This window comes from Etheostoma spectabile, chromosome 24 (genome assembly GCF_008692095.1).
Source record: "Etheostoma spectabile isolate EspeVRDwgs_2016 chromosome 24, UIUC_Espe_1.0, whole genome shotgun sequence".
Taxonomy (NCBI): domain Eukaryota; kingdom Metazoa; phylum Chordata; class Actinopteri; order Perciformes; family Percidae; genus Etheostoma; species Etheostoma spectabile.
This window is the reverse complement of record NC_045756.1, coordinates 9881445-9906427: the sequence shown is the minus strand read 5'-3', so window position 1 is coordinate 9906427 and position 24983 is coordinate 9881445. Positions and strand designations below refer to the sequence as shown.

The 24983-nt window shown below is 43.0% G+C and overlaps 1 protein-coding gene across 2 annotated transcripts in view; it reads right to left on the bottom strand.

Moving 5' to 3' along the window:
- Positions 1-6059: 6059 nt before the first annotated feature.
- The window catches only part of LOC116674021 (double-stranded RNA-specific editase 1), a 19655-nt gene continuing 731 nt past the window's right edge, over positions 6060-24983 (bottom strand). The window contains exons 2-10 of one of the 2 annotated variants that reach the window (XM_032506501.1): positions 21284-21358; positions 11618-12615; positions 11016-11130; positions 10720-10888; positions 10414-10568; positions 9421-9589; positions 8951-9132; positions 8248-8426; positions 6060-7544 (exon numbers count right to left, since the gene is read on the bottom strand). In XM_032506501.1, the coding sequence (XP_032362392.1) occupies positions 7368-7544; positions 8248-8426; positions 8951-9132; positions 9421-9589; positions 10414-10568; positions 10720-10888; positions 11016-11130; positions 11618-12615; positions 21284-21358 (2219 nt within the window). In that variant the 3' untranslated portion in view covers positions 6060-7367. Of the gene's footprint in view, positions 7545-8247; positions 8465-8950; positions 9133-9420; positions 9590-10413; positions 10569-10719; positions 10889-11015; positions 11131-11617; positions 12616-21283; positions 21359-24983 lie in introns of those variants that run through there. The other variant, XM_032506502.1, reaches the window with a different exon arrangement.

The following is a 24983-nucleotide window of genomic DNA, read 5'->3' as shown; positions in this document are numbered from 1 at the left end:
CATACAAGCCATTTAGCAGTAGTCAGGTGAAGCAGATCATCCAGAAGACAAAGTAGATTTCAAATTCCCCCAATTCTTTCAACCGGCCAGGGACAGTAATACTTCTCCTTTTAGAATAGATTTAAGTATAACGAAGATACTCAGTAAGCACAAGTTTCTGGGAAGAGATTACTTTCCTTGGTTAGGTTTTGCAGAAGCCAAGGACATAAAAACACATAAAAAGAGTAGCTCAGCTCAAGCATACAAACAAAGACCCGGACTGGTGGCGGCCATCTTGGAATGGAATGTGTGGCTGGCTCTGTCTGTGTGGGTGTATTTGTGTGTGTGGGTCTGTCTGTCTGTGTGTTGTCTGTCTGTTTGGGTTTGGGTCTGCGTGCATGCGTGCCTGTGGGTTTGACGGTCTGTCATTATGTGTGTGTGTGTGTGGGTTTGTCTGTCTGTGTGTTGTCCGTTTGTGTCTGTGCGTGCATGCGTGTGTGTGGGTCTGTCTGGCTCTGTCTGTCTGTGTGTGTGTGTGGGGGGTCTGTCTGGCTCTGTCTGTTTGTGTGTGTTTGGGTCTGACTGTGCGTGCGTGCGTGGGTCTGTCTGTCTGTCTGTCTGTCTGTAAATACAAATTCAAATGTATGGCCCCTGTCCACGTTGTGAAATCAATTCATAAAATGCAGCATATGACAGAACGACAGACAGCTCGACTCCTCAGCTCCAATCTCCTGGGGGCGGGACTAAGACGCAAGGAGAGGAATGGAGGATGCACAAACTGGGGAATGGGAAAGGCCCAAGCTGCCAGGCCTGTTGTCAGAACTCCAGGAACTCCGATTCCAATCAGGCTGCTGGTGGATCTGCTTGATCAACACTTTACATCTAAAAATCCTCCCTCTTTAGAGAGAAATTCTACACAATATGTAATAAAGAAACTTGTGTACTGTCCAGTTAAACAGTGACCCAGCACAATGCGATCAAAGTGGCCCTGACTATGAGACATTTCCAGATACCTGTGATTAGATTAGATAGGTCTACATGCAGACTCTTTCACGAGGGTTTCATGTGTCGAGGGTGAGTTACACCTCCTCCTCGTCAGGGCTGGGGTTTGTGTGCGTCTGATCCGAGGATGGCAGCAAACCCTCATAACTGCAGAGTTTAAAAAACATCAGTGACGTCAAAACAGCTGGTACATGTCAGAAGGCTTTTTATTTCCTTTCCACTTCCCCTTACCTGCTTGAGGCAATCCATGCAGTCGTTACCCACCTGTGTTGAGTGTTGGCCATGATGATTATGTAACAAAGTTAGTATCTTTAATTGAATAAAACTGTACTCCCATTAACACACCTAATGTCTCCTTCAATAACTAAACTAAAACCTCAATTTGCACTTTCACATGTTGTATTTAAAGCACATTGTGTTGCATTTTAAGGTTTGCCACGTACATATAGGTTGTAATAGCAGCTGGACAGGGTGACTTCATTCATTCATTTTTTCAGGGGAGGATATTCTTCTTTAATGAGAACTTAGATAAGCATTGAGTTGCAGCATTGAATGAGCTCAGGGGTTCAGGTAGCATTGAGGTGGATCAGCTGCCATAAATCATTCAGCGCAGGTCAATGGGCCCCTCTACTCTGTTCAAGTTCTACATTATATAATGTATATATACATTTCCATTTTCTGCTAAGTGAAGTAGCCAGGCTTACCACTCCGTAATACAGTAGCCTATGGCTAACTCGGGTATGCTTACATTTGCTTCGAATGTTGATCAGTGTACACTGTCCCCTTTTCAAATAAACAAATAAATGAAATGAAAACAGCTAGCTAGACTATCTGTCCAATCTGAGGACTATGGTTACCTGGTCCTCAGATCTCTGCAGGGTGAATCCAGACAGCTAGCTAGACTATCTGTCCAATCTGAGGACTATGGTTACCTGGTTCTCAGATCTCTGCAGGGTAAATCCAGACAGCTAGCTAGACTATCTGTCCAATCTGAGGACTATGGTTACCTGGTCTCAGATCTCTGCAGGGTATCCAGACAGCTAGTAGACTATCTGTCCAATCTGAGGACTTGGTACCTGGTTCTCAGATCTCTGCAGGGTAAATCAGACAGCTAGCTAGACTATCTGTCCAATCTGAGGACTATGGTTACCTGGTCCTCAGATCTCTGCAGGGTAAATCCAGACAGCTAGCTAGACTATCTGTCCAAGTTTTCTGTTGACGACAAAAACTACTTCATCGTAGGCAATCTGGTGGATGGCTTAAACTAAAGGAGAGCTTCACTTACCTTGTGTCACTTTAGTTACATTACAAACAATCTTCTCCTAAACCAAACAAGCTAGTTTTGTTGCCTTAACCAACCACACCATTGTCCTTATTTTAAAAATGCAAAGACAACCGGTCCAAATAACTAATAGCATTTATTAACTCTTTAGCTCATTGACTGGAAGCAGTTTCTACATATTTATATTCATAGTTGTCATGCTTTACAGTACATGGGGGCAAATCAACAAAGTAGTGCATGAACGGGCAACGCTGTGGAGGGTCAGGGTATTATGTATAGTTAATCTATTTATGTAGGCTATTTGTATGCGCTTCCCTTTGCGTTTATTTTAACACACTAAAGGTGCTACTGCTAATTTATGAAACGCTCTAAGGGTCATGGGGGGGGGGGGAAGGAGACCATGCAAATCCTCAGAAGGTTTGGAGGGGCGAGTTATTTTCACTTGATATTTTACCATTCAACCTTTGCCTTACCTAAGTCAGTGAAAACAAGTAATAGTTTCCCTTTTTGAATCAAGTCTGCAAATGCTCAAAGTTAAGACATGTTCAGCAATTAAATACTGTAGAAGCATTCACAAACAAAATAAAACTCATATACGCATGCATACATACAGTATAAAGAAACAACTCAACCTAACAGTAAATCAATTCAATATACCCTTTGTGTTTGAGGCTCCAGGGGAGCATTTAGAAAACTAAAAATGTTATAAAAAGGTCCCATGGCATGTCAATTTCACTTTGAGATATTTTAACATTAAAAAGTTTAACCCAGAAGTTTACATACACTACATACACTACTTCTTTCCGCACTGTCTGACATGAAATCAGACAATCACTTTTCCATTAGGATTACTAAAATTATTGATATTTGCTAAATGCCAGAACAATAAGAAGGATTTATTACTTTCTTCAAAGTCAGAAGTTAAAAACCACTGAGATTATTATGCGTTTAAACAATTTTGGAAAACCCGGATGATGATGTCATGTCTTTGGAAGCTTCTAATAGGTTTATTGCCAACATGTGAGTTACTTAGAGACACACCTGTGGATGTTTTTAAGGCACACCTGAAACACACTGCTTCTCTGTGTAGCATCACGGGAAAGTCAAAAGAAATCCTGGTTCATCCTTGGGTGCAATTTCCAGATGCCTGAAGGATCCAGTCAGCGTTCATCTGTTCAAACAATAATAAGCAAGTATAAACACCATAGGATTGTCCATCCATTATACCGCTCAGGAAGGAGACGGGATCTGTATCTCCGAGATGAACGTGCTTTGGTCCAAAAATGTGCATATCAAGAACAAAGGCAAAAGATCTTGTGAAGATGCTGAAGCTGGTGAGAGTGTGTCATTATCCACAGTGAAACAAATACTGTACCGACATGGGCTAAATGGCCACTCTGCCAGGAAGAAGCCATTACTCCAAAAGAAACATAAAAAAGCCAGATTACAGTTTGCAAATACACACAGGGACAAAGACCTTCATTTTTGGAGACATGTCCTGTGGTCTGACAAAACTAAAATCAAACTGCTTGGCCATAATAATCATTGTTACGTTTGGAGGAAAAAAGGGGACGCTTGCAAGCCTGAGAACACCATCCCAACTGTGAAAGACGGGGGTGGCAGCATCATGTTGTGGGGTTGTTCTACTGCAGGAGGGACTGGTGCATTTCACAACATAGATGGCATCATGAGGAAAGAACATAATTTGCAAATACTGAAGCAACCTTTCAAGACAGCCAGGAAGTTAAAGCTTGGGCGCAAATGGGTCTTCCAAATGGACAATGCCCCAAAACATACTGCCAAACTGGTTACCACGTGGCTAAAGGATAACAAAGTCAACGTCTTTCAGTGGTCATCACAAAGCCCTGATCTCAATCCTATTGAAAATGTATGGGCACAGCTGAAAAAGCATGTGCAAGCAAGGCGGCCTACAATCTTGGATCAGTTAGGCTGAATCCCATTCCTCCATCATACCCCTAGACCCTCAACACCAAGTGGTAAGGGCTGGGGATGACCCCCCCCCCCCACACACACATGAAATGGGACACCACTTGGTTACATCAGCACACAGTATGGACCGGAAACTTCTAAGATGCTGTCTGCAAGTGTGTCCAGATGTCGATTGTGTGGGTTTTGACAACAGTGTCATATGCATTTATATATTTTATAATTTTTTGCTCTTTGGTGGTGGTGGTGAAGATGTTCTTATCTGTGTAGTACTTAGGTCTGTTTGCAATACACATGTGAATACACGCAGTATGGTGAGTTGTACAGTATATCTCTTTCAGTTATCACTGTTTTGAATATCATTGATGTTCATGAAAACTTTAACAAAAATCTGTCTTTATTGCTCAATAAATTAAACATAATAGGCAAAAACATTACATAAAATTATATTACAGAAACATCAACTATTAGAAACACAACTTCTTTGTCACACACGTAAAAAGGCACTCTGCTAATGGTTAAAACCAATGGTTAAAACTGTGGACATGCATAGATTCCAACATCCATTCAAGGCAGAGAAATGTGGGACTGTGCAAGTCAGCAATGTAACTTTAACAGTTAGCAATTAGCATAGCAAGGTAGCGATTTTTTTAAAAGTTTCAATTAAGAACATTGTTGTTTGTTGTACAATGGCTACCCCTTGTTTACAAGTCAGCTCGGGTCCTCCCTAGGTTTTAAGGGCTGGGCACCCCTTCAACTCGGCCCTACCCCTTGTTGAAAAAGAATATTGGGACAGCCCTTACTCTCACATGAACTCGCAAAACTAGGGGAAGGGGTGAGGGGTAGGGCTAAGATAGAGACATGATGAGATTCAGCCTTACACCAGTTCTGCCAGGAGGAATGGGCCAAAATTCTGCAAACTGTTGTGAGAAGCTTGTGGAAGGACATCCAAAACATTTGACCCAAGTCATACAGTTTAAAAGGCAATGGTACAAAATACTAATAACATGTATGGAAAATCCTGACTTTACAATAAGTGATAAGAAATAGTCTAAATAAATCCTTCTTTCATTATTCTGGCATTTACTAAATATAAATAATGTTGATCATCCTAACTGACATAAACCAAGAAAAGCGATTGTCTGATTTCATGTCAGACCGTGAGGAACAAAGCATGCGTCTTTTCATACAGCATGTGTAAACTTCTGGGTTCAAGTGTATGAGTTCCCCCAGCCTGCCTATGGCCCCCCAATGGCTAGAAATGGTGATACCGAGCCCAGGGTATCCTGCTCTGCCTTTGAGAAAATGAAAGCTCAGATGGGCCGACCTGAAATCCTCCTCCTTATGAGGTCATAAGGGGCAATATTACATCCCCTTTCTCTGCTTTGCCCACCCAGAGAATTTGGCCCCCCCACGAGAGAGAGACATCATGGCTTTCAAACGATCAAAGTGGCAGTTGGTCAAGGCCACCCCCCCAGCCTCCACCTTGCCCCCCCTGTCTCCTTCTCAAAAGCCACAGACTCAGAAATGGCACATACTAAGAAAAGCTCAATGTGGGACTGGCTCTAGTGCCTGGAATTCTGGACCAAGGCTAGATTTTGGGAAAGAGACTTCAGATCCAGTATTAGGGGACCACTAAGGTCTATATAAAAAGAGACTTCAGATCCAGTATTAGGGGACCACTAAGGTCTATATAAAAGAGACTTCAGATCCAGTATTAGGGGACCACTAAGGTCTATATAAAAGAGACTTCAGATCCAGTATTGGGGGACCACTAAGGTCTATATAAAAGAGACTTCAGATCCAGTATTGGGGGACCACTAAGGTCTATATAAAAGAGACTTCAGATCCAGTATTGGGGGACCACTAAGGTACTGTATATAAAAGCCTCCAAAGAGCTCCATTTCATGGGACCTTTAACAACAATTTAAATTTCAAATCTAGTCCTAATAAACAGAAGCTGGATCAGGACATGACTTTTTTGTGTTGCAAGAGTAAAACATCAACAGTGGTAGAGACATTTAAATGAAATGTAAATGACATAATCTTTGGTGATCTTTTACTGGTTGTGATAGGGGTTATTTCACTGTAGGAGAGAATTATAGACGCAAAAAATATTCTAATTGCATAAGGGTTGTTGATCTAGTCTAACTCCGTCTAACTGCCAGTGTGTCAAAAAAACAATGCATGGTCAGGTGCCTTTGGGCTTAGTTTCTGAAGAAAAAAGTCTTTCTACTAAAGTTGAATGTAATCCCATGACACTCTGTGTTCCCCTTTTGGAGTCACTGTTTGACACTCTGGGTTGGGATCCTTTGTGGGATTTTCTGATGCTCTGGGTCGGGGGCCCATTTAGTCAGTTTTTCAATCTCTGGGTCAGGAAACTGACAAAAAGCTACAAAAATGTCTGAAAAACAACTTGTGAAAGGTAACATTGGAAACGAGAGCATTAGGTGCACACAGGCTTCCTCCACTTTGACCAAATTTGCATTTTCTGAGGAACATCAGACATCTCTAAAGCTGTCGTTGAAACTGAGGGCGGGGCTGTGGATGAGTAGCATATTCTCAGCTTGAAATAAAAGAAAATATCTTGTGCAGTCAAAAGAATTACAACAAAGCCGAAAAAGGTTTGTTACAAACTGCAGGGGAACATTCTGCAACACAACACAATTAACATTTTACAGTAGACTACCTACTATTCTGTTATGATCACACGTTATATTTTAGACGGAAATGCTGTTCAATTCCCAAAGTCTGTTTTTTACATTTGTCTCTTGTTTTAGTAACCTATGATGCGTTATATTGAATGAGAATGTGTACTGCTGGTTGAGAGGGAGCAGCATGAGGATATTAAAACGAAGGTGGAACGTTAAAATGTACTGACCTTTTCTTACCAAATCCATGGATTTTAGAAGAAGGTCTGAATATTTTGCCCAAAAAAGCTTGCCTATTTTGAGAAAAATCTTGAATATTTAAAAAACAAAAGTCTGAATATTTAGAGAAAAAAATTCTTTCAGTGCATGACAAAAAGAAGAAAAGGTGGACATGTGGATTGCGTGCCTCGTTCTTCCAGTCCATGGCAATCCAGAGGGAATTTACTCCGTTAAAACTGATCCAAAACATTTGTTGTGTCAGAGACACTAAACCCTAACTCTCTACCTCAGTCGGCGAGAGCAAACTGGTCCGTCTCTACGGGTTTTTTCACCCAGGTGCCCAGGCCAGCTGTGTGGAAAGCTCTAAAGAGCGTCTGCTTGGCGCTGTGGTACTCCACCGCTGCCGCCTTCGCCTCCTGGTAGCTGCCAGGCCGCCTTGTCCGGATCCGCAGGCTGGACGCCAGCTACGGGACACAAAGGGGTCTCACAAGACTTAGGTTAGGGGGCGACAACTTTCACTCACCATCAGAAAAAAGAAAGGGTTTATTGTCACTGTAAGGCTCTGTCTCCACTGATACGTTTTGGTTTTGAAGCAAATCTCTCGCATCAATAAAAAGGTGAAATATTACTTTGGGGGCAGGGGGGGGGAATTGCTCAGTTCACAACGACCAAACCCACAGATCACTTCGGTCTCGTCAATAGAACATTTGGCAACTTTTAAAAAGGAAACTTTCCCTCCAGAATCTTATCCACTCAAAACGTAACGGTACTACTCTTTGGCCGGCTCGCAAGCCCAAACCGCGTGTGTGGCGTGCCTGTTGTTTTGTTACCATTCTAGCTAGATCCGGTGGGCGTTCTAGTTTATCTATCGTTACTAGTTGTTGTAACAGCATGTGAAAAAACTACGTTTGCTTGGCCGTTAATTGTTACTCTCACAATAAAAATATTGACGCCGTTTAAATGGGTTTGTATTAACGCCACTGACAGCACTGTTAGTAACATATGATACTTTATCATTGGCATAGTATAGTAAATCATTTCTTTATACATGTAGATAGATAATTTTCTACAAAAGTCAGAATGTTCAGAGCCAAAACGTGGTCTTTGAGTTCTATTTGACGCAGACCTCTCTCAGGTGTGCAGGATGCCGAGGCTCAGCAGTATTACCTTGCAGTGGAGGTGCATCCAGCGGCTGAACAGAGCGTGTTTGCAGAGCCGCGAGGGTCGGCCCAGATTATCTTTCCCCGTGGTGGCGTTGATCACCTCCACGCCCACGTCTCCCAGCGTCCAGTTCACACCAAAGTTAGGAGCTTTTCCTGGCTGACGAGCCTCCGCGTTTGTGATTCCTGTAGGCCAGCGGTGGAAGAGGTATTCAGAACCTTCACTGCAGTAAATGTACTAATAGCACAATGTAAAACGCTCTCACAAAACTGTCCAACAAATGTCAAAACGGCTGATAAAAAAATAACAGTAAAAAGGGGTGTCAATAAAAGCAACAAATGGGCATCAAAAGAAAAAAAGTTAAAAACCTTGAAAGCGTCAACAAGGTGTCGCACCAGGAGGACCTTTAAGATTTATTTAGGCTGAAAAAAAACCAGTTGTGAAATAGAAGTATTCAGATCCTTTACTTCAGTAAAAGTACCAATACCACACTGTAAAGAAATTGAAGAGAAAAAAAAAAAAAAAAAAATCAACAAGAAAACAAAAATGTTTAAAAACTTTCAAAATAGCGTCAAAAGCATATTTCTAAGTCCGAATATTTTGAGCTAGTCTGGGTATGTGATTTCATGTTAGACTAAAAAGTATATCTCTGTAGGGATCCATCCCATAACATTGTCACACAGAAGAATAATCAGAGTCTGTTTCTCACCGCTGAGCAGCGGTCTGTTGAGGCTGAAGGACTGTGACAGGTCCTGGATCTCACTGATCCTCTGGTACATGGCTCTGGAGCAGTGGTCTGCATGGTACAGGCTGCCCAGGATGATGCTGGAGAAGTAGACGGCCTCGGTGAAGTAGCTCATCAGAGAGCCTTGCAGTCCAAGAACGTTCCACCTGAAAGGGGCAGAACCAACGACGTTATTATATCAGGCTATCAACTAGCCTGTTTTTTCAAAGGGGCAGACTTTCTTCAAATAAACAGTATTAAAAAAACATAACTGGAGCCAGATCTTTGTCACCCTTTTCAAAGTTTTTAAAGCTTTTTAAAAAAAGTTTTTGATGCCACTTCCAACCTTTTGTGCCACTTCTACCCCCAATGTTTACCATGTCTGGCTCCGCCCCTGATAGGAAGTGCTCATGTGGTGTCGCTTGGTGTGAACAGGAAGTAAAACAATGACAAACCTGGCTATCTTATCACTGCAGGACATGGTGAGCAGTCTCTCGCCCTGCAGAACCCCGTCCCACGTCTGGATGGTGTGACTGGAGCCGACTGGGATGGTTCCTTCACCGGACTCTATCTTAGTGCGCAGCTGCCCGCGGGCCTTTCTGTTCGGGTGTCTGTCGCCCTGATCTGAAACAGGAAGACAAGAAATCACTCAGTGTTTTTATTAATGCTAATAATATCAATAATAATACAATTAATTCAGAATTCATGACTTTCTTGATACCGAAGCACACATTACATGAACAGATAGTAAAAGATAAAAACAGATGCACAACAAAGACCACACCGAATTACAATGCAATGAACAACAAGAGCAACAGACAAGTACCATCAAATTATACGGAGTGTACTGAGTAGGTTTTTAGACGGGATTTGAATGTGTGGAGTAAGGATTGTGGGAGTGAGTTTTACATGTACATGTTGTGGTTCTTGCAATATGTATGAATAAAAGACATCCCCTGTTCAGCAGAGCCAGTGGTGTTCTTCTCCCTTCTGACCACTAGAGGCCCTCGGCCCTCTCTTAGACCATGCTTTAAAACGTTTCAACAGACTAAGCCCCGGAGGCTGGAATGTTGTCTTCTGCCTTTCATTACCAGGGTATGGAAAAAAAACTTCAATCATTTTACAAGAGAAGCTCAGCTTCTACAAGACCACAGGATTACTGCAGCGTACGGGGAAACCAATACCTGAAAGACTACTTAGCCAAAAATGAAACCACTATCAACTCCAAAACTATGAGCACCGGGGGAATGACTATACACCGGACCTGGTTGGACAATTCATAGAACAAAAATGTGCTTAGAACAAAGCACCACAGGAGTCCAGCTTCCTGTCACTGGTCCGGGGGAACTTTTTTAAAACGTTTTTGACACTAAAATGACACATTCTCTTGACCAGGAAGCAGGGAGTCTGGTTCATTTCCACTGTGGCTTTATTCTCCATCCACTCACCCTCCATGGCGGCTTCATGCGGAGAGAAGATGCGGGCGTCGCCACACGGCGATGTGCTGATGTAAAGGTGGAACTGAACGTTTTGCTTCAGTCTAAAACCTCGTCCGTGTTTACACTGGCTAAAGATGGACTTCTGCTGCTCCTCTTCCTGGTCACTGGAGACAAAAGTGAGAGATTCAAGGTTTTTTAAAAGTATTTAGCGCTTTGGCAAATGCTAGAGAAGGGTTGGGATTGAGTGGTAGCCTTTAAACTACAGATAGATGATACTGCAGAAGGAATCACAGAGTTAAAAGGAAAGCGATGCACCTCAGGAAATGCTCCAGCTGCGAGTACAGGAACCGGACGAGCGAGCGGCGAGCCAAAATCTCAGCGTGGCAGTCGTTGAGGGCCAAACCTCTGTCGCTCATGTACTCCCCGTTGATGCACTTTGTTCCTGTGGAAACGCAGATCACCTGAGCCTCCTTCACATCCGCGCCTGTAAATAAAAGATAGAGAAATCTAGAATAAAGCTAAAAAGTTGTTTAAAGATGTCCAAAGAAACAACAAAATAGTCAAAAACTGAAATAACAGCAACAAAAATGTGAAAAATGCCAAGCAATCACCCGTTGTCATGACTACACCAGCCAGAACTTTCCGTTGAGCGTGTGGAGCCGTGAAGTCCTCTGTGAGTTCGCTGAACTTTTCAACAACCAGGCGAGAGATGGCGTCTGCCAGGACCTGGGGGGGGACAAATGATCGCAGGTGAAACCTGACATGAAATAAAAGGGTTAAATGTTAAAAGGTTGAAAATGTGGGCCGAGAAGTCAACAACAGGGGCAGAAACAGACGTCTTTAGAAACCAAGAAAAGGACATAAACTCTGGAAAAAAGGTCAAAACATTTCAGAAAAACGAAACATATACCGATAAAAACATCTTAAAAAGTGGATAAATTGTATTAAAACTTTTTTTTTTTTTAAAGCAGCAAATAAAAGCCGCTTTATGAACTATTATCTTAATATTTGATCAGCCTAAATTACAGGATGTAAAAGAGCAACAAATGTCAGAAAAAAAATCATCAAAAGCTTAGCAACAAAAACATAAGTAAAACATTTTGGACTAAGGACCTTTAATTTGATCAAATCTTTTTAGGAGACAAGACAAAACCGGTAAATTAGGGAAAACATTGGGGCCTTTCAATGGTCATGTACCTTGGTCCATGCTTACCTGTGGCAGGTGAAGCTGCAGTCCTTCTCTGGGTATGGGCTGTCTGCACGGAGCCTGATCCAGCTGCATGTTAAACAGAGAAAACAGAGCCGCCTGTGCAGCCCGGACCTTTGCCAGCCTTTTGTTCCGCCCAGAACCCTGGAAGTTCTGCGCATCTACGGTCACGGACATGACAAAGTTCTTGCTGTGGCTCACCCCAAACTCTGATACAAAGTCATACTTTAGGCCCGGCCGCAACTCATTCAGGATCATGACAGGGTTCTTGCTGCTTGTACGGGACATTGAGGCGGACGGGAATGGGGGTAAGGGTGCCCTCATATGGTGTGGGGTTAAGGGTGCCCCCATAGGGTGTGGGGTTAAGGGTGCCCCCATAGGGTGTGGGGGTAAAGGTTTGACAGGGGAGGGTAGCATTGGGTACTTGATTCCAAAAGAGCAGAAGGAAATTTCCAAAGAGCTGTTGGATGCAAGGTGAAACGGGTCATCTACGGGACTCAATGTCTCAAAGGCGTTGAAGAGCATGTCAGGAAAGTCCGCCTGGTCCGAGGTGAAGTCTGTGTGAACAGACAGCGTCCGGCCCATGGCCATGTGTGCTTCGGACATGTTGGGGAACTGCACAAAGGAGCGCAAAGCCTTCTCCGCTGCGTTCAGCTTGGCCTTCTTTTTCGTGGGACCAGAACCCTCGAAGAGCAGCCCGTTGACCTCTACAGTCATCACAAAGACGGGCGCATGGACCGGCCCGGTCTGAGACAGCAGTTTGTACTGCAGCCCTTGCTTGATCTCATTTAGCTGCATTAGGGCATTCTTAGGCAGAATGGGCCCAATGACTTTTTTACGCTTCTTGGGCCTGTACGTTGAATGGGTATGCCCGTTATTGCCGTCCTCTAAGGGACGTTTCCTCCCACCCCCAGCACCCCCATTGGGGAGCTGAGTAGCGTCAGCTGCAACCCCTTCTTTGGAGAAGACGTTCCGATTTTCCTTAACATCTGTGCGCCGTGAACCTGCAGTGCCCAGAAAGAGTAAAATGCAATGCCTTCTTTGCAGGATCTTGTAAATGTAAAAATTTGAGATTCCTTTAGAGATTTTCTCTTTGCAGCTGAACAAGTGATGTGTGTTCCTTGATCAATACTTCTGTAGTGACATTATAAAAAACTAAAAATAAAGTGTATTCTAAACATCATCATTGGTTTATGACTGACAAAATTTAGGCCTAATCTGCACAAGGAAAACATTTAAATCAAATTATATTCAAGTAATGATAACTGTCCACATGTAATACTCCCCTGACCAAAGTACAATCTTTAAAAAACATTAACTTTAACTACTACTACCACTACCACTACTACTACTACTACTATTTGTTGTAGTGCTCAAATATAGCAAATTAGAAAACCGCTCTTTTAAAATGTAATTCTTAAATGTCCTTTTTACTGGACGATATTCTGTGTTTTGGGAACACATATCACCAAGCCCTGATAACAAAGCTGACGGAACTAATTTAAATTTCCATTTACAGCATCCTCTAGCAAAAGCTTGACAGGTTACTCCTCACGGTGCTCAGGACAGAAAACAGTCACAGAAAATGCAGGTTTAGTTAAGAAGGGTTGTGCCCCCCCCCACAATGGGGGTTCAAACAAGGGTGTCAACCTTTCCTAAAATAATTCTGTACCTCAACTCAGCATGAAGAAAAATGCCACAGAAATAATATAGACTTTTAGCATTTGATTGCTTACATTTGGCAACTTTACGTACAAGTACATAATTCCTGTGATAACTGTAGGGTATGTATGGTTTCCATATCCGGTTCCATTTTGGATGTGACTTCAAGAGGAATTCATTACAAAATCTTTCACAGTCTCTTTTTTCTGACACTACAGGCATTTAGAAAAAACTGGTGACACGTAAAAGCACTCCAATCAATACTGAATGACTAAAAATAGCAGCTCGCTGTAACTTAAACGTTTCAAAGTGTGGATAAACTTCACCAAAAGCAGCCAAACTCCTGTGAAATGCAATGTGTGGTGCGGGAACTGAGGACAAAGAGGGGAACAACAAGTCCCTGTTTTAATATGTCTCTCCTGCTTATCATGTTAAAGAGCTGAAGCAATAACAAAAAAATCCACTATCGCTGCTTTGTTCTTGTTACAGATACCAAATAAAACATACCACATTGTATTTGCATTAATAATATCGTCGAGTGCTAGGCCTTCTCCGGGAACTATTGTGACACCTGGATGACTGCCACTATCTTAGAGCACTGCTTGAGGGTCAGACTTTGCTGTAATTTAATTTCAATAAGTGTATCAAAAGAAAATCTGAATTCATGCCCGGTTCGACAGCATTACATGAATGACAGACCATTTGCATCACGGGCCCTGAATAAACTTGTTTGTAAAATGTTTAATGATGTAATAATTCCAGTAGGCTCATAGCGCATAGAGTCACCCCCTGCTAGAAGTTACAAAGAATGCAGCTATAAAGAGCTTTAGCAATGGAGGTTGAGAAACCCGGAGTCAACGCCCCAGTGTTTTCGGAAATGGACTCCATGTAAATAATCACTACTTTTAGCGTGAATAGAGCAATCATACTTCCACATGTAAATGGGTGAATTAAGGCATTATTTCAACCAGACCAGAGTGGTGATTAATGGAACAGTGGAAAGATGAACCAAGACGGCTTTTGGTAGTTTTATTAGTTTCTGTCCAATTTGAATAAGCTATGTTTTAAGATGATAAAAGTGCTGATTATTTACATGGAGTCTGGTGGGTTTTAACTAAAGCAATTGTGCTGACGTTTTATATATGTTTTAAAAAAGGATCTTACTCTTTAACAAAAAGGTCATCAGGGTAACTCTGTAGGGATCCTTTCACTAATGTTGTCAGACATTATAATCTGAGAGTCAATGGCCACCACAGAACTTTTAGTGGATGCTAACTGACAGTAGTCATTTGTCCTACGGGTCACATTGCAGCTTTTTTGCTGACTGTCGACTGCAACAATCTTGTCAAAAATGGTTGTTTCCATTAGACACACACAAAAACATAGGAAAATAGGGTCTTGGTTCCCCTTTAAACCTGTTATTTGGGTTAACACGGCAGTCATCCTGTGCCTGGTCTATGTAAACCAAGGTCAAACCAGTTGGGAAAACATGGATTATGGCCAACAGTGTAGAGAGAGTTGGTTGCAGTTGTTTAAGGCTTTTCAAAGGCTTTTAGGTAAAATTAAACAGCATGTCAAACTATAAATATCAAATATCACATTAAGACTCCTAGATGGTTGACAGTCCAGCCCGATGGATTCCCTTCTCGATCAAAAAAGCAATGTCTGTTTCTGCTTTCTGTTTTTCTGCTTGCTGAGCTGCAGCACTGGCTCTTTCAGTAACAAGAACAATGTTTCCTCTTCCCCAGCAGACCTATAATCGTTCCCCCCCTCTTGTTGCTCAGGGCATTATTGTCTTTTGTGTTTTTCATGTTTGAGTTCAGTCCCACTCTTGCATGCTTGTTATTTACTTTGCCTACATTTGTCAACTGGCTGTGACTGAAAGCCAAACTCTGTTCTGATACTGTGCTCTAGTTAAGGAGAATGACATTTCATTTCATTCTGGAATTAATATTGGAATGGCTTCTATTTTGATTTATCTAACCAAAATCCACTTGGGAATCTTTTCCACTCCCTTATCAAATTTTTTCAGGTAGTTCAGTAGACACTTAGAGTAATAATCTGTCAGAGTCAGTGTCAGCGGCAAAAACAGAACTTTGAGTGGACACCAATGACAATGCACATTTGTCCTAAAGGATTATTACATTGCTGTTCACAGCTGCCGCTCACAGCGTTGTTGCTAAATAATGGACTAATTGTGAAGATTGTTTCAATCACAAAGAAACAAAAACATAGGAAAATAAGAGTCCAAGTTGAAGAAAAAAAAAAGAAAAAAAATCAGCAGGCCGATTCACAATCCTAGTGGTGGTTACATCTTCAAGCTCACAAACTCCCTTCAGCCCATTTGACAAACAGTCGGATTCAGTTCACTCTTTAAAATTAAAATAGAGTCTCGTATCAATTTGATCATATCAGTTTTGCGAATAAATAGCCAACTTATCAAACCGCTCATCCTACTCCCATCCCAGTGAAGCGGCTTTTGAATGCAAAAACAGGCACACAAATTGTGTCAGATGAAAGTACAGCTGTGCCCTGCAGGTGGTTTTAGGGCTGAAATAGACCTACGTTCCAAATCCAGTGGCTCTCAGGGAGCTTTAGGAAGCTTTTCCATTAAGGGGAAGGGAGGAAAGCTTTAAGTCTGCCATCAAAATGGACCAAAATCTCACATTAGAAAACACCCTGACCATGAGATTATGCTCTGCTCTGTACCCTGAGCCAGCCAATAGGAATGGGATGGTACATTTTCACCAGAACTCTGTATTTCCTTTACTTAAATGTGCTAGGTGTGGTGTTACCAATTCACGCTGTACCAGAGGATAATGTGGCCACTCAAGATGAGCAAAGTCCCCTCCTCCACTGTAAGCAAGTTGGATAGCTTGTCAAATTCCTACATCAGGAAATGGCTTGGTCTGCTTTTCTGATGTAGGCCTCTTTGGCAGGACCAAGCTTCAACTGCCCCTGCATTCCATCAGCGGGGCATATAAGCAGGAGAATGCATGGCTGTTCATGGAGCTAAGAGAATCCACAGACCATCTGGTGAGAGCTGCGGATACCCAGGTACGGACCGGGAGAGAATGTAAAGCCGAGGAGGAGGTTGACCTGGCAATAAGAAGGCTGCAACACCGGGAGGTGGTTGGCAGAGTGCAAGACGGTCGGGCAGGCCTCGGTTGGGGTCAGGCCCAGCTCTTCTGGTCAAATGCATCCAAAGAAGAGTGGAAGAAGAAGAAAGGCAGAGAGAGGTAGTTTCTGGCTGTGGCTGATAAGAAAGGCAAATAATTGAGGTCTAATCACCACCTAGGGCATCAGCACGGGGTGGCAGGGAGAAATCCCTGCCATCGCTCAGCAACCATGAGATGTACTGGGGTTAAAGGAGCGAAACATCCGTGACTGGTTTTCCTCAGCTAATGACCCACAAATACTCTATAGTATAGTAGTGTTTTCCAAAATGTACACCTAAGTACACCTTGAAAGATAAGGTGATGAGAGCGGGGCACGAGAGACTTACCATCAAAGCGGTGTCCCAGGGTCGGCCAGGAAAGTTTGCTGTCTTGGGAAGGCCTTCTAGACAGACCGCTGTCTTGGTCTGACCTGTGGAAGACTCCAGAGGATAGGCTAAGTTTTCTCATCAGAGCAGCACATGACACCTTACCTTTCCCCCACAACCTCCACCTTTGGATGGGCAATGAGGAATCTTGCCTCCTGTGTAATGCTGCCAACGCAAGCTTACAACACATCATGACAGGCTGCAAGACAGCTTTGGCACAAGGGTACTACCGGTGGAGGCATGAACTGGTGCTGAGGAAGCTTGTTGAGGTGGTGGAGACATGCAGGCAGGAAGCAAACAGCAGCCCCACAGCCCTAATCACACATTCCATCCAGTTTGCAAGGGCTAAGGAGAGGGGCAACACCCAACGCCAGAAGGATCCAGCAAGACTCCTTACACCAGTCAAGGGGTGGACATTAGCAGTTGCCCTTGGAAAGAAGCTCAATTTCCCCAGGGAGATAGTGGAAACAACCTTGTGATCCGCTGCTTACAATTCTGTCCTGATAGTGGAACTTACAGGGCTTGAAGGAGGGCTTGAAGCTGCCCATGTGCATAAGCAGGACAAATAAGTTGACTTGGCTGCAAAGTGCAGGGAGGCTGGTTGGAGGGCAGTCACATAACTTGTGGAGGTGGGGTCCCGGGGTTTCTCCTCAACCTCTGGTCTGCTCCGCGACATGGGTGTGATAGGAGCAAGGCACCGCACAAAAAAAAAAAAAAGCTGGCAAAGAGAGGCAGACAAAGGCTGTTTCTGGCTGTGGCTGAGAAGAAAGGCAAAGTATTGGGGTCCAATCATCACCTAGGGCACCAGTATGGGGTGGCAGGGAGAAATCCCTGCACCCATGAGATGTACTGGGGTTTAAAGAGCAAAACATCCATGACTGATGGTCCCTAGCTGATGACCCATAAATGATCTCCGTAGTGTTCTCCTAAATGTATACCTAAGCACTGGTGGAGGTGCGTCAGGCCGAAATGCCTAGCAGGTTTCACCATCTACCTGTACTCTAAACTAATATCTGGTTTCCATTGACTACTGTGAAAGTGCAGTTGGCGACCAGGAAAGCCTGTACTGCGAGTGGAAGGCTAGTCACCCAACCCACTTGTCCTCTTGGGGACACTCTTAACTTGACTTTGAAAACAACCCGGCAGCCCTCCGAGAGGCAGGATGGAAGAAGAGCCACAACAGACAGACTTCTAGGCAGAGACTGGAAAGAACATAGACAATGAGATTAAGAAGTTGAGGAGATGTAGGTGTGGGTGGGAGAAAGAGACCACGTTCAGAAGATTACAGATTCATCAGGGAAAGATAAAGTGTGGAGAAGAGAGTCTCCAGCAGCTGTGCACTGCAGCACAGGCTGCAGGTGAGACAAGTAGACCCCAGAGCCAGGACACACACTACAGTGCTGAGGGATCCATGGCTGAGGAGAGGGAGCTGGAAGCAGAGGAAGGAGACCCAATAGTGGAGCGCTATCCTCTTGAAGGTGGTCCTGTGGAGAGCACAACCAGAACATCATACGGCTTTAAAAACCAAGAGCCAGTCCACACAGGGGAAACAAGAGAACCAGGGCAAAGACTAGGGTTCAAGTGGCCAAAAGCGAAGGAATTAACAGTGTGACAACATCTGGATGCAGAACTCAGTACTATTCTGGAACACTCAATTTGTGGCGATGGTTTGGCCAAGCTTAAATTCATTTGGGACATCTTGTATGAGGAGCGCAGAGGCAGATACGGAACAATCTCAGGAAAGCAGCGTGCAGGCCCAAGGCAGAAAAGAATGAGGGAAACACAGATTGAGCAGCTGGTAAAGAGGCGACGCCAGCTCCAAAAGCAGTGGAGGAAAGCAGAAGAAGAGGAGAGGGAAGGTCTGAAATAACTATGGGAGGAGGTGAAGAAAAGTCTGGTCATCTTGTGAAGGGGTGAGTGCATTTGTAAGCACAGAAAATGAAAAGAGAAAGAGGAGCAACTTCTTCAAGAATCCCTTCAAACATGCAGGGCAGCTGCTGGATGACAAGAGGAGCAGAAAGCTACAAAACAACAAAGGAGGAGCTGGGACAGCATTTCAATCAGCAATTCAGTGATCCTGATAGACTGACTCCACTGGGTTCCCCAGGGTATGTCTCTTGCTTAGCCCCCCCTGCCATGCCCTTTAACACTGCACCCCAAAACTCAGTGAGGTCGCAGAGATTGTTTGCTAGGCTAAAGGAGCCTCAGCACCAGGCCCCAATTGGATACCATACAAGCTGTACAGGCATGGTCCTGGCATGCAGAGGATCCTGTTGGAACTTCTAGGAGTAGCATGGAAGAAAGAAGTTGTCCCCTCAGATTGGCGGAGAGCGCCATCTGTCCTCATCCCCAAGGAGCAAGACTCAAAGGACATCGGCCAGTTTAGGAATGTAGCCCTTCTAAATGTGGAAGGAAAGATCTTCTCCATCATGGCCAATAGGATGACCTCTTTTTTAGACACCAGCTGACAGAAGGCTGGCATACCAGGCTTTCCAGGGTGTGTTGAACATTCTTCTGTGATATGGTAACAGATTCAGAAGGCGAGAGAAAGGTGATTTGCATGCTGTCTGGTTAGGGAGATTAAGGATCTCCAGATATGCTGCATTCATGAAGACTTGAAGTTGCCATCATGCCAATGGCTACCTCCACTGAAATGGTACATGGATGATGTTACCACCATACTCCAGACAGCTCAATGTATGGTGAGACTGCTCAAGAGGTTTGATGAACTCGTTGAGTGGGCAAGAATGACAATCAAGCCATCAAAGCTTGTGCCTCCAGAAAGGGGTCAGGAGTGACTGCACCATCTTTAGTGCTGGCGGTGATGAGATCCCCCTGATTTCCAGCCCGCCCGTCCAGAGCCTCTGCCGAGTTTATTAGGCAGACCTCTATGTTAATAAGATGGGGAATGTGGTGAAGAAACAGCTGAACGGTAACCTTGTTAGGATCAACAATAGTCAGCTCGCAGGCAAGTACAAGGTGTGGTGTTACCAATACATGCTGTACCAAAGGATAATGTGGCCTCTCAAGATGAGCGAAGTCCCCTCTTCCACTGTAAGCAAGTTGGATAGCTTGTCAAATTCATACATCAGGAAATGGCTCGGTCTGCCAGCTAATGACGCACAAATGCTCTTGGTAGTGTTTTCCAAAATGTACACCTAAATACACCTTAAAAGGTTCCATGGCATGAAAATTTCACTTTGAAGGTTTTTTAACATTAATATAAGTTCCCCCAGGCTGCCTATGGCCCCCAGTGGCTAGAAATGGGGATAGGTGTAAACCAAGCCCTGGGTATCCTATTCTGCCTTTGAGAAAATGAAAGCTCAGATGAGCCGATCTAGAATCTTCCCTTTATGGAAGTCATAAGGGGCAAGGTTACCTCCCCTTTCTCGGCTTTACCCGCCCAGAGAATTTGGTCCACCCATGAGAGAGAGACATCATGGCTTTCAAATGAGAAAAGTGGCAGTTGGTCAAGGCCACACTCCCAAGGGCTCAATGTTCAATATTAGGAGGGTTAAGATCTCCACTTTGGCGCAAAATTTAAATTTTGAAATGTCAAACATTTTTTTGGCAACAATTTGTGCCTTTTCTGCATCAATTTATGGTGCAAATGTCTTTACGTATGTTAAATGAAATTATACTAGCTTTTTGGGGTGATTGCACTTGCAAGTTTTAATTATTGGGGGAGTTTCAACCCCCCCGTAAATTACACCTATGATTATATGCATGCATCTCAAACACCAATGGTCCCCCATGGCCCTGTCATGTACCCCTTCATTAACTACCCAATGTTTGGGCCAAAAGTAACACTATTCATTGTTTACAAAGGTGGGGTATGGTTCATTATTTCTTACAACTGAACGTTCAAAATTTAGGAAGTAATACTACTACAACTTGGAGTGAAGTTAAATGTTTTAAACCTTTATCCACTACCTTTACTTCTAGCCAGTGCATTTAGCTAACTATTTCAAATGTAAGCTAACTATTTTAACTGTCAGTCAGTACTTTAGCTTTATTTCAACTATTGGCTAAATATTTCAACTGTTTCTAGCAAGCTGGTCTTTAAGCTTACATAACTGTAACGTGTTGATTTGTTGACAGCTGACTTCATGTTAATATGTGGATATATTCTTCCAAACAAATCATAATTTCAGTTTTTTTAATTAGTTGAGTTACTACAGTCTTCCCACCCCTGGCAACGGCAGAAGTAAAGCAGTAGCGGTAGTGTGCACATCTCTACCGTTGAGGTGCCGTGCAAGAAAAGGGCTGGATACAGCTGAAAAAAGGAAATGCCCGCACTCGGCTAATACTCTTAATCTTGGCTAATACCCTGCTGGGTACTTGTAACACTGGTTGGTAATCAGTGCCATACACAACCTGGAGTATAATTCTATGCTATAGAGAAAGTGAACACTTTTTATATCAGAATGTTTTGTTAAACTTAGAATATGGACTAACTGACTCACTCATGGTTTTAACTCCGTCCCTCTCGATGGTGAGGAGCCTCCCTTGGTTTGGGGGTATCCAATCTCCCACTCGACCTGGAGGAAACAAAGTTCTAAAGTTCAGTCACAGAAACCTTTAGTGGATGAGTAAAACAAGCGGAGCTACGTCATGTTCTGCCTCCCATGCTTTTTTTTCTAAACGTTAGCTTGATAGCTTGGAGGTTGTTCTTCCAAGAGTCTTCCCCGGGCGTCTGGGTCATCAGGCTTATCCTGGTAATGTATTTCCATTAATCCAGACTACTCTAAAGCCAAAACATTACGTTCAGAATGTCGCATTGACTAGTAGCCTTGGTGTAGTCCACTTAAATGTTAAGACAGAACCATTCAGACCAAAAGCTGTTATCTTTTAACTAACTCTGGCACCAATGTATGGTGCCTTCAAAAGTCTCCAGCCCAGAAGGTTTTCTCCAACGCCCCTGAATCATTGACGTTTTTTTTTTTTAAAAGTATGTGAACTAACCAACTAAAACATGAACAATTATCAGGGCTTTGGAGAGAACAGTCGGGGCTTAATCCTCAGAAGCTTGCTTCTGTTCAGTCACACATATAGAGGAGTTGTTTCAGTGTACATCGTTTCAAGTGTTTACACTTGTGTTTTATCTGTTTTATGAATTATTTTTTTGAGGAAAAGGACTAAGTATAAAGGTTGTGTAATACAGAGAAAAAAGGACTCAAAGGGTAATACTTTAAAGAAAAAATGTGAATGTGTAGTGTTTGAAATAGACACGAAAGGCAGCACTAGATTGGCTTAATTAGTGTGAAGAAGAGTCCAAGGAGACGAAAGGTAACGTCTCTAAAAATAGAGTCATGAAGGGTAGTGACTCTGAGGGTGATCAAGAAAGGTAGCACTAACATTGACTAATTAGTGTTAAGGTAGTCTCAAGTGTGTTAGGGTTTTATCTGTCTTAATGTTTTTACTTCTAACGGTTTGTACTTGTGTTTTATCCGTTTAACTGTTTTGTGTAAAGCACTTTGAATTGCCCTGTTGCTGAAATGCGCTCTACAGATAAAGCTGCCTGCCTTGCCTTACATATGGAACACTGGGCAATAACCAAAACGCCATCCGCACATTGAAAAGAAAATGAGATTGTGGAGGAATGGAAAGTAGCATGCAGGTTAAAGGAATCCGTGGCCACCCATCATCAAATGTTGATAAACTGCATGAAAGCCATTTGTGTATTTGCTAATGTTTTTTTTTTTACATAACAATATAACAAAACACCTTTTACTTTATACACAAAGGTATCCTTTAGTACTGCTCCACATCAGTATCCTAGAGGCATGCAGTAAGAGGGAGTTTTATTTTACACAAGGTGAAACTAAATGAATCCAAGGTTCAGTCGGGTCCAGTGTGTCTCCCATAGACTAACACAACCCTCAGTATGGGTTTAAAAAATCATTTAAGACATTTTACCTTCAAAGGAATTAAATACCAAATAAGTTTGATACAGGGATCTTTGTTATCTTATTTCCTAAAATAGATTCAGAGTAGTGTCTTATTTTTTGTATTAATTTAGTTAACTGTAACGTTTAATTATTGGGGGCGGAGCCAGATGTAGTAAAGATTTGGGGGCGGAGCCAGATGTAGTTAACATTGGGGTGGAGCCAGATTTTGTAAACATTAGGGGGTAGAGACAGATGTAGTTAGAATTGGTGACAGAGCCAGATGTTGTAAACATTAGGGGGCGGATCCAGATGTAGTTAGAATTGGGGGCAGAGCCAGATGTTTTAAACATTGGGGGCAGAGCCAGATGTAGTTAACATTAGGGGGCGGAGCCAGATGTTGTAAACATTGGGGGCAGAGCAAAGCTGCAAAATGATGGAAAATAGAAGCAAAACAACCAGTAAAGAGCTTCCCCAGAGCAGAGACCGAGGGCTCCAGGCGTCAGCGACGACTGAGCCGACAGTGATAAAAAGATTTTTTTTTCCTGTTGCTCGGAGGGAAGTTACAATCCTAGCCGGAGAGAAAATCCACTGCAAACATCTGTCAGAACTCTGAGTGTCCTAATGCAGACGGATGGATCCGGAGGAGCAGCAGACAGCGAAGAGACGAGGGGGAAACACGTGATGCGGACAGAAAGAATGCCGGCAGCGCAATGCTTCTCGCACACACACTCACATTTTCTCACCGTGAAATGACATTTTGAGACGTACAGAAATTGGACCCTGTGACACATTGACAGGATGAGAGAGAAGTTTCTGCAGTTTGTTTTTGTCCTTTAGTCATTTACTTAAAACCTCTGGATGGGGTCAACGTTGGAACCAACAAGCCAACCAAGAAATCCGTCAAAAAAAAGGTCCCAAAAGAATTAAAAGCGTGGAAAAAAAAAAAATTCTTTCATGTTCTTCAGTTTGCCGATTACAATTAGTTCAGAATGCGGCTGCTGACAGGAAACCGGCGCAGTGACCACATCTGAGCTATGACATTTTATTGTTATTGATTTGAGCAAAGTTTTTTATCCGTTATCCGTTTTATGATTTTTGGTATGGTTTAGGCTATTTATTATGCATTTATCTTATGTCGTTGTCTATATTTGTACAGTGACTGTTTGTAAATGTGCTATAGAAATAAACCTTGACCTTGAATGTATCAAATATGTACCACACCCATCATGGATGGATCAAATGATTAATACACATCTTTTAACAACACCGTGTCACTGGGCGAGGGTAAAACGCAACGCTTGGTTACTGAGTCGCCTTTATCGTCTAAGACGCTTTACGGCGCGAACGGGACAGTTAGGTTTAGGAAAGGAGGCTGGGTGGGGTGATAAAATGGAATATGAATATGGAACATGAACAGCGGTCTCCTGGGGGAAAGTCCTGTGTTGTTGGCCCCATCCACTGAAGTCACTGACCAGCGTGAGAAGGGGATGCCTTCCACTAACTGTTGCTATGCTACCGTATGTGAGCTCATAGAGTGGGATTGCAGATGTGACTCCTGCAGCCTCAGGACTCTCTGCTGTCTATTTTGTGAAACTTTGCCAGTTTGACCCACGCCCCCCACGCCCCCCAAACCCTCTGGTTCGCCTGGCACACTCATTTTTCATTTAACACAATCAGAGCTAAGCTGGGCCTGAATACTGCAGCTGAGGAACCAGTAGACCAGCAGAGTACGCCTCCTTACAGGGTAGGGCTGCAGCTAGCCATTCTCTTAGTAATCGAGTACTCCACCAAGTATTCCATCAAATTAATAATCAGATAAGAAATACTTTTGTTTTATGGAAGAGAGCAATAATATATATTAGTATGTTATTTTTATTCTCAACATATGCATTGCTTACAATATTATCTCAAAAAACTAAACATTAAGTGCCATATTACATTGTTTTTAAAGAAAACATTTTCTGAAATGCAATAACAATCTCAAACTAAGGCAAACATTAAACATACATAAACATTACCATCATTCAGTACTACGAGGATTTTAGTAAGGAATCGTTTCAGGCCTATTTAAATGGGAAATACATGTTTTCCAGTTTCTATTTCCCAGAGTCTATGGGCTAAAGTGTCATTTTCTCTGGTAGTCCAACAAACAACCCAATGAACAAAGAAAGCTCCTCTAATCAGATATCTGAGGCTACATTCTATGTCAGAAGGTCGTTTGAGAGTCGCTGACCCTCCTTCACCTCACTGCATCAGCGGCCTCGCCGCGAGCACC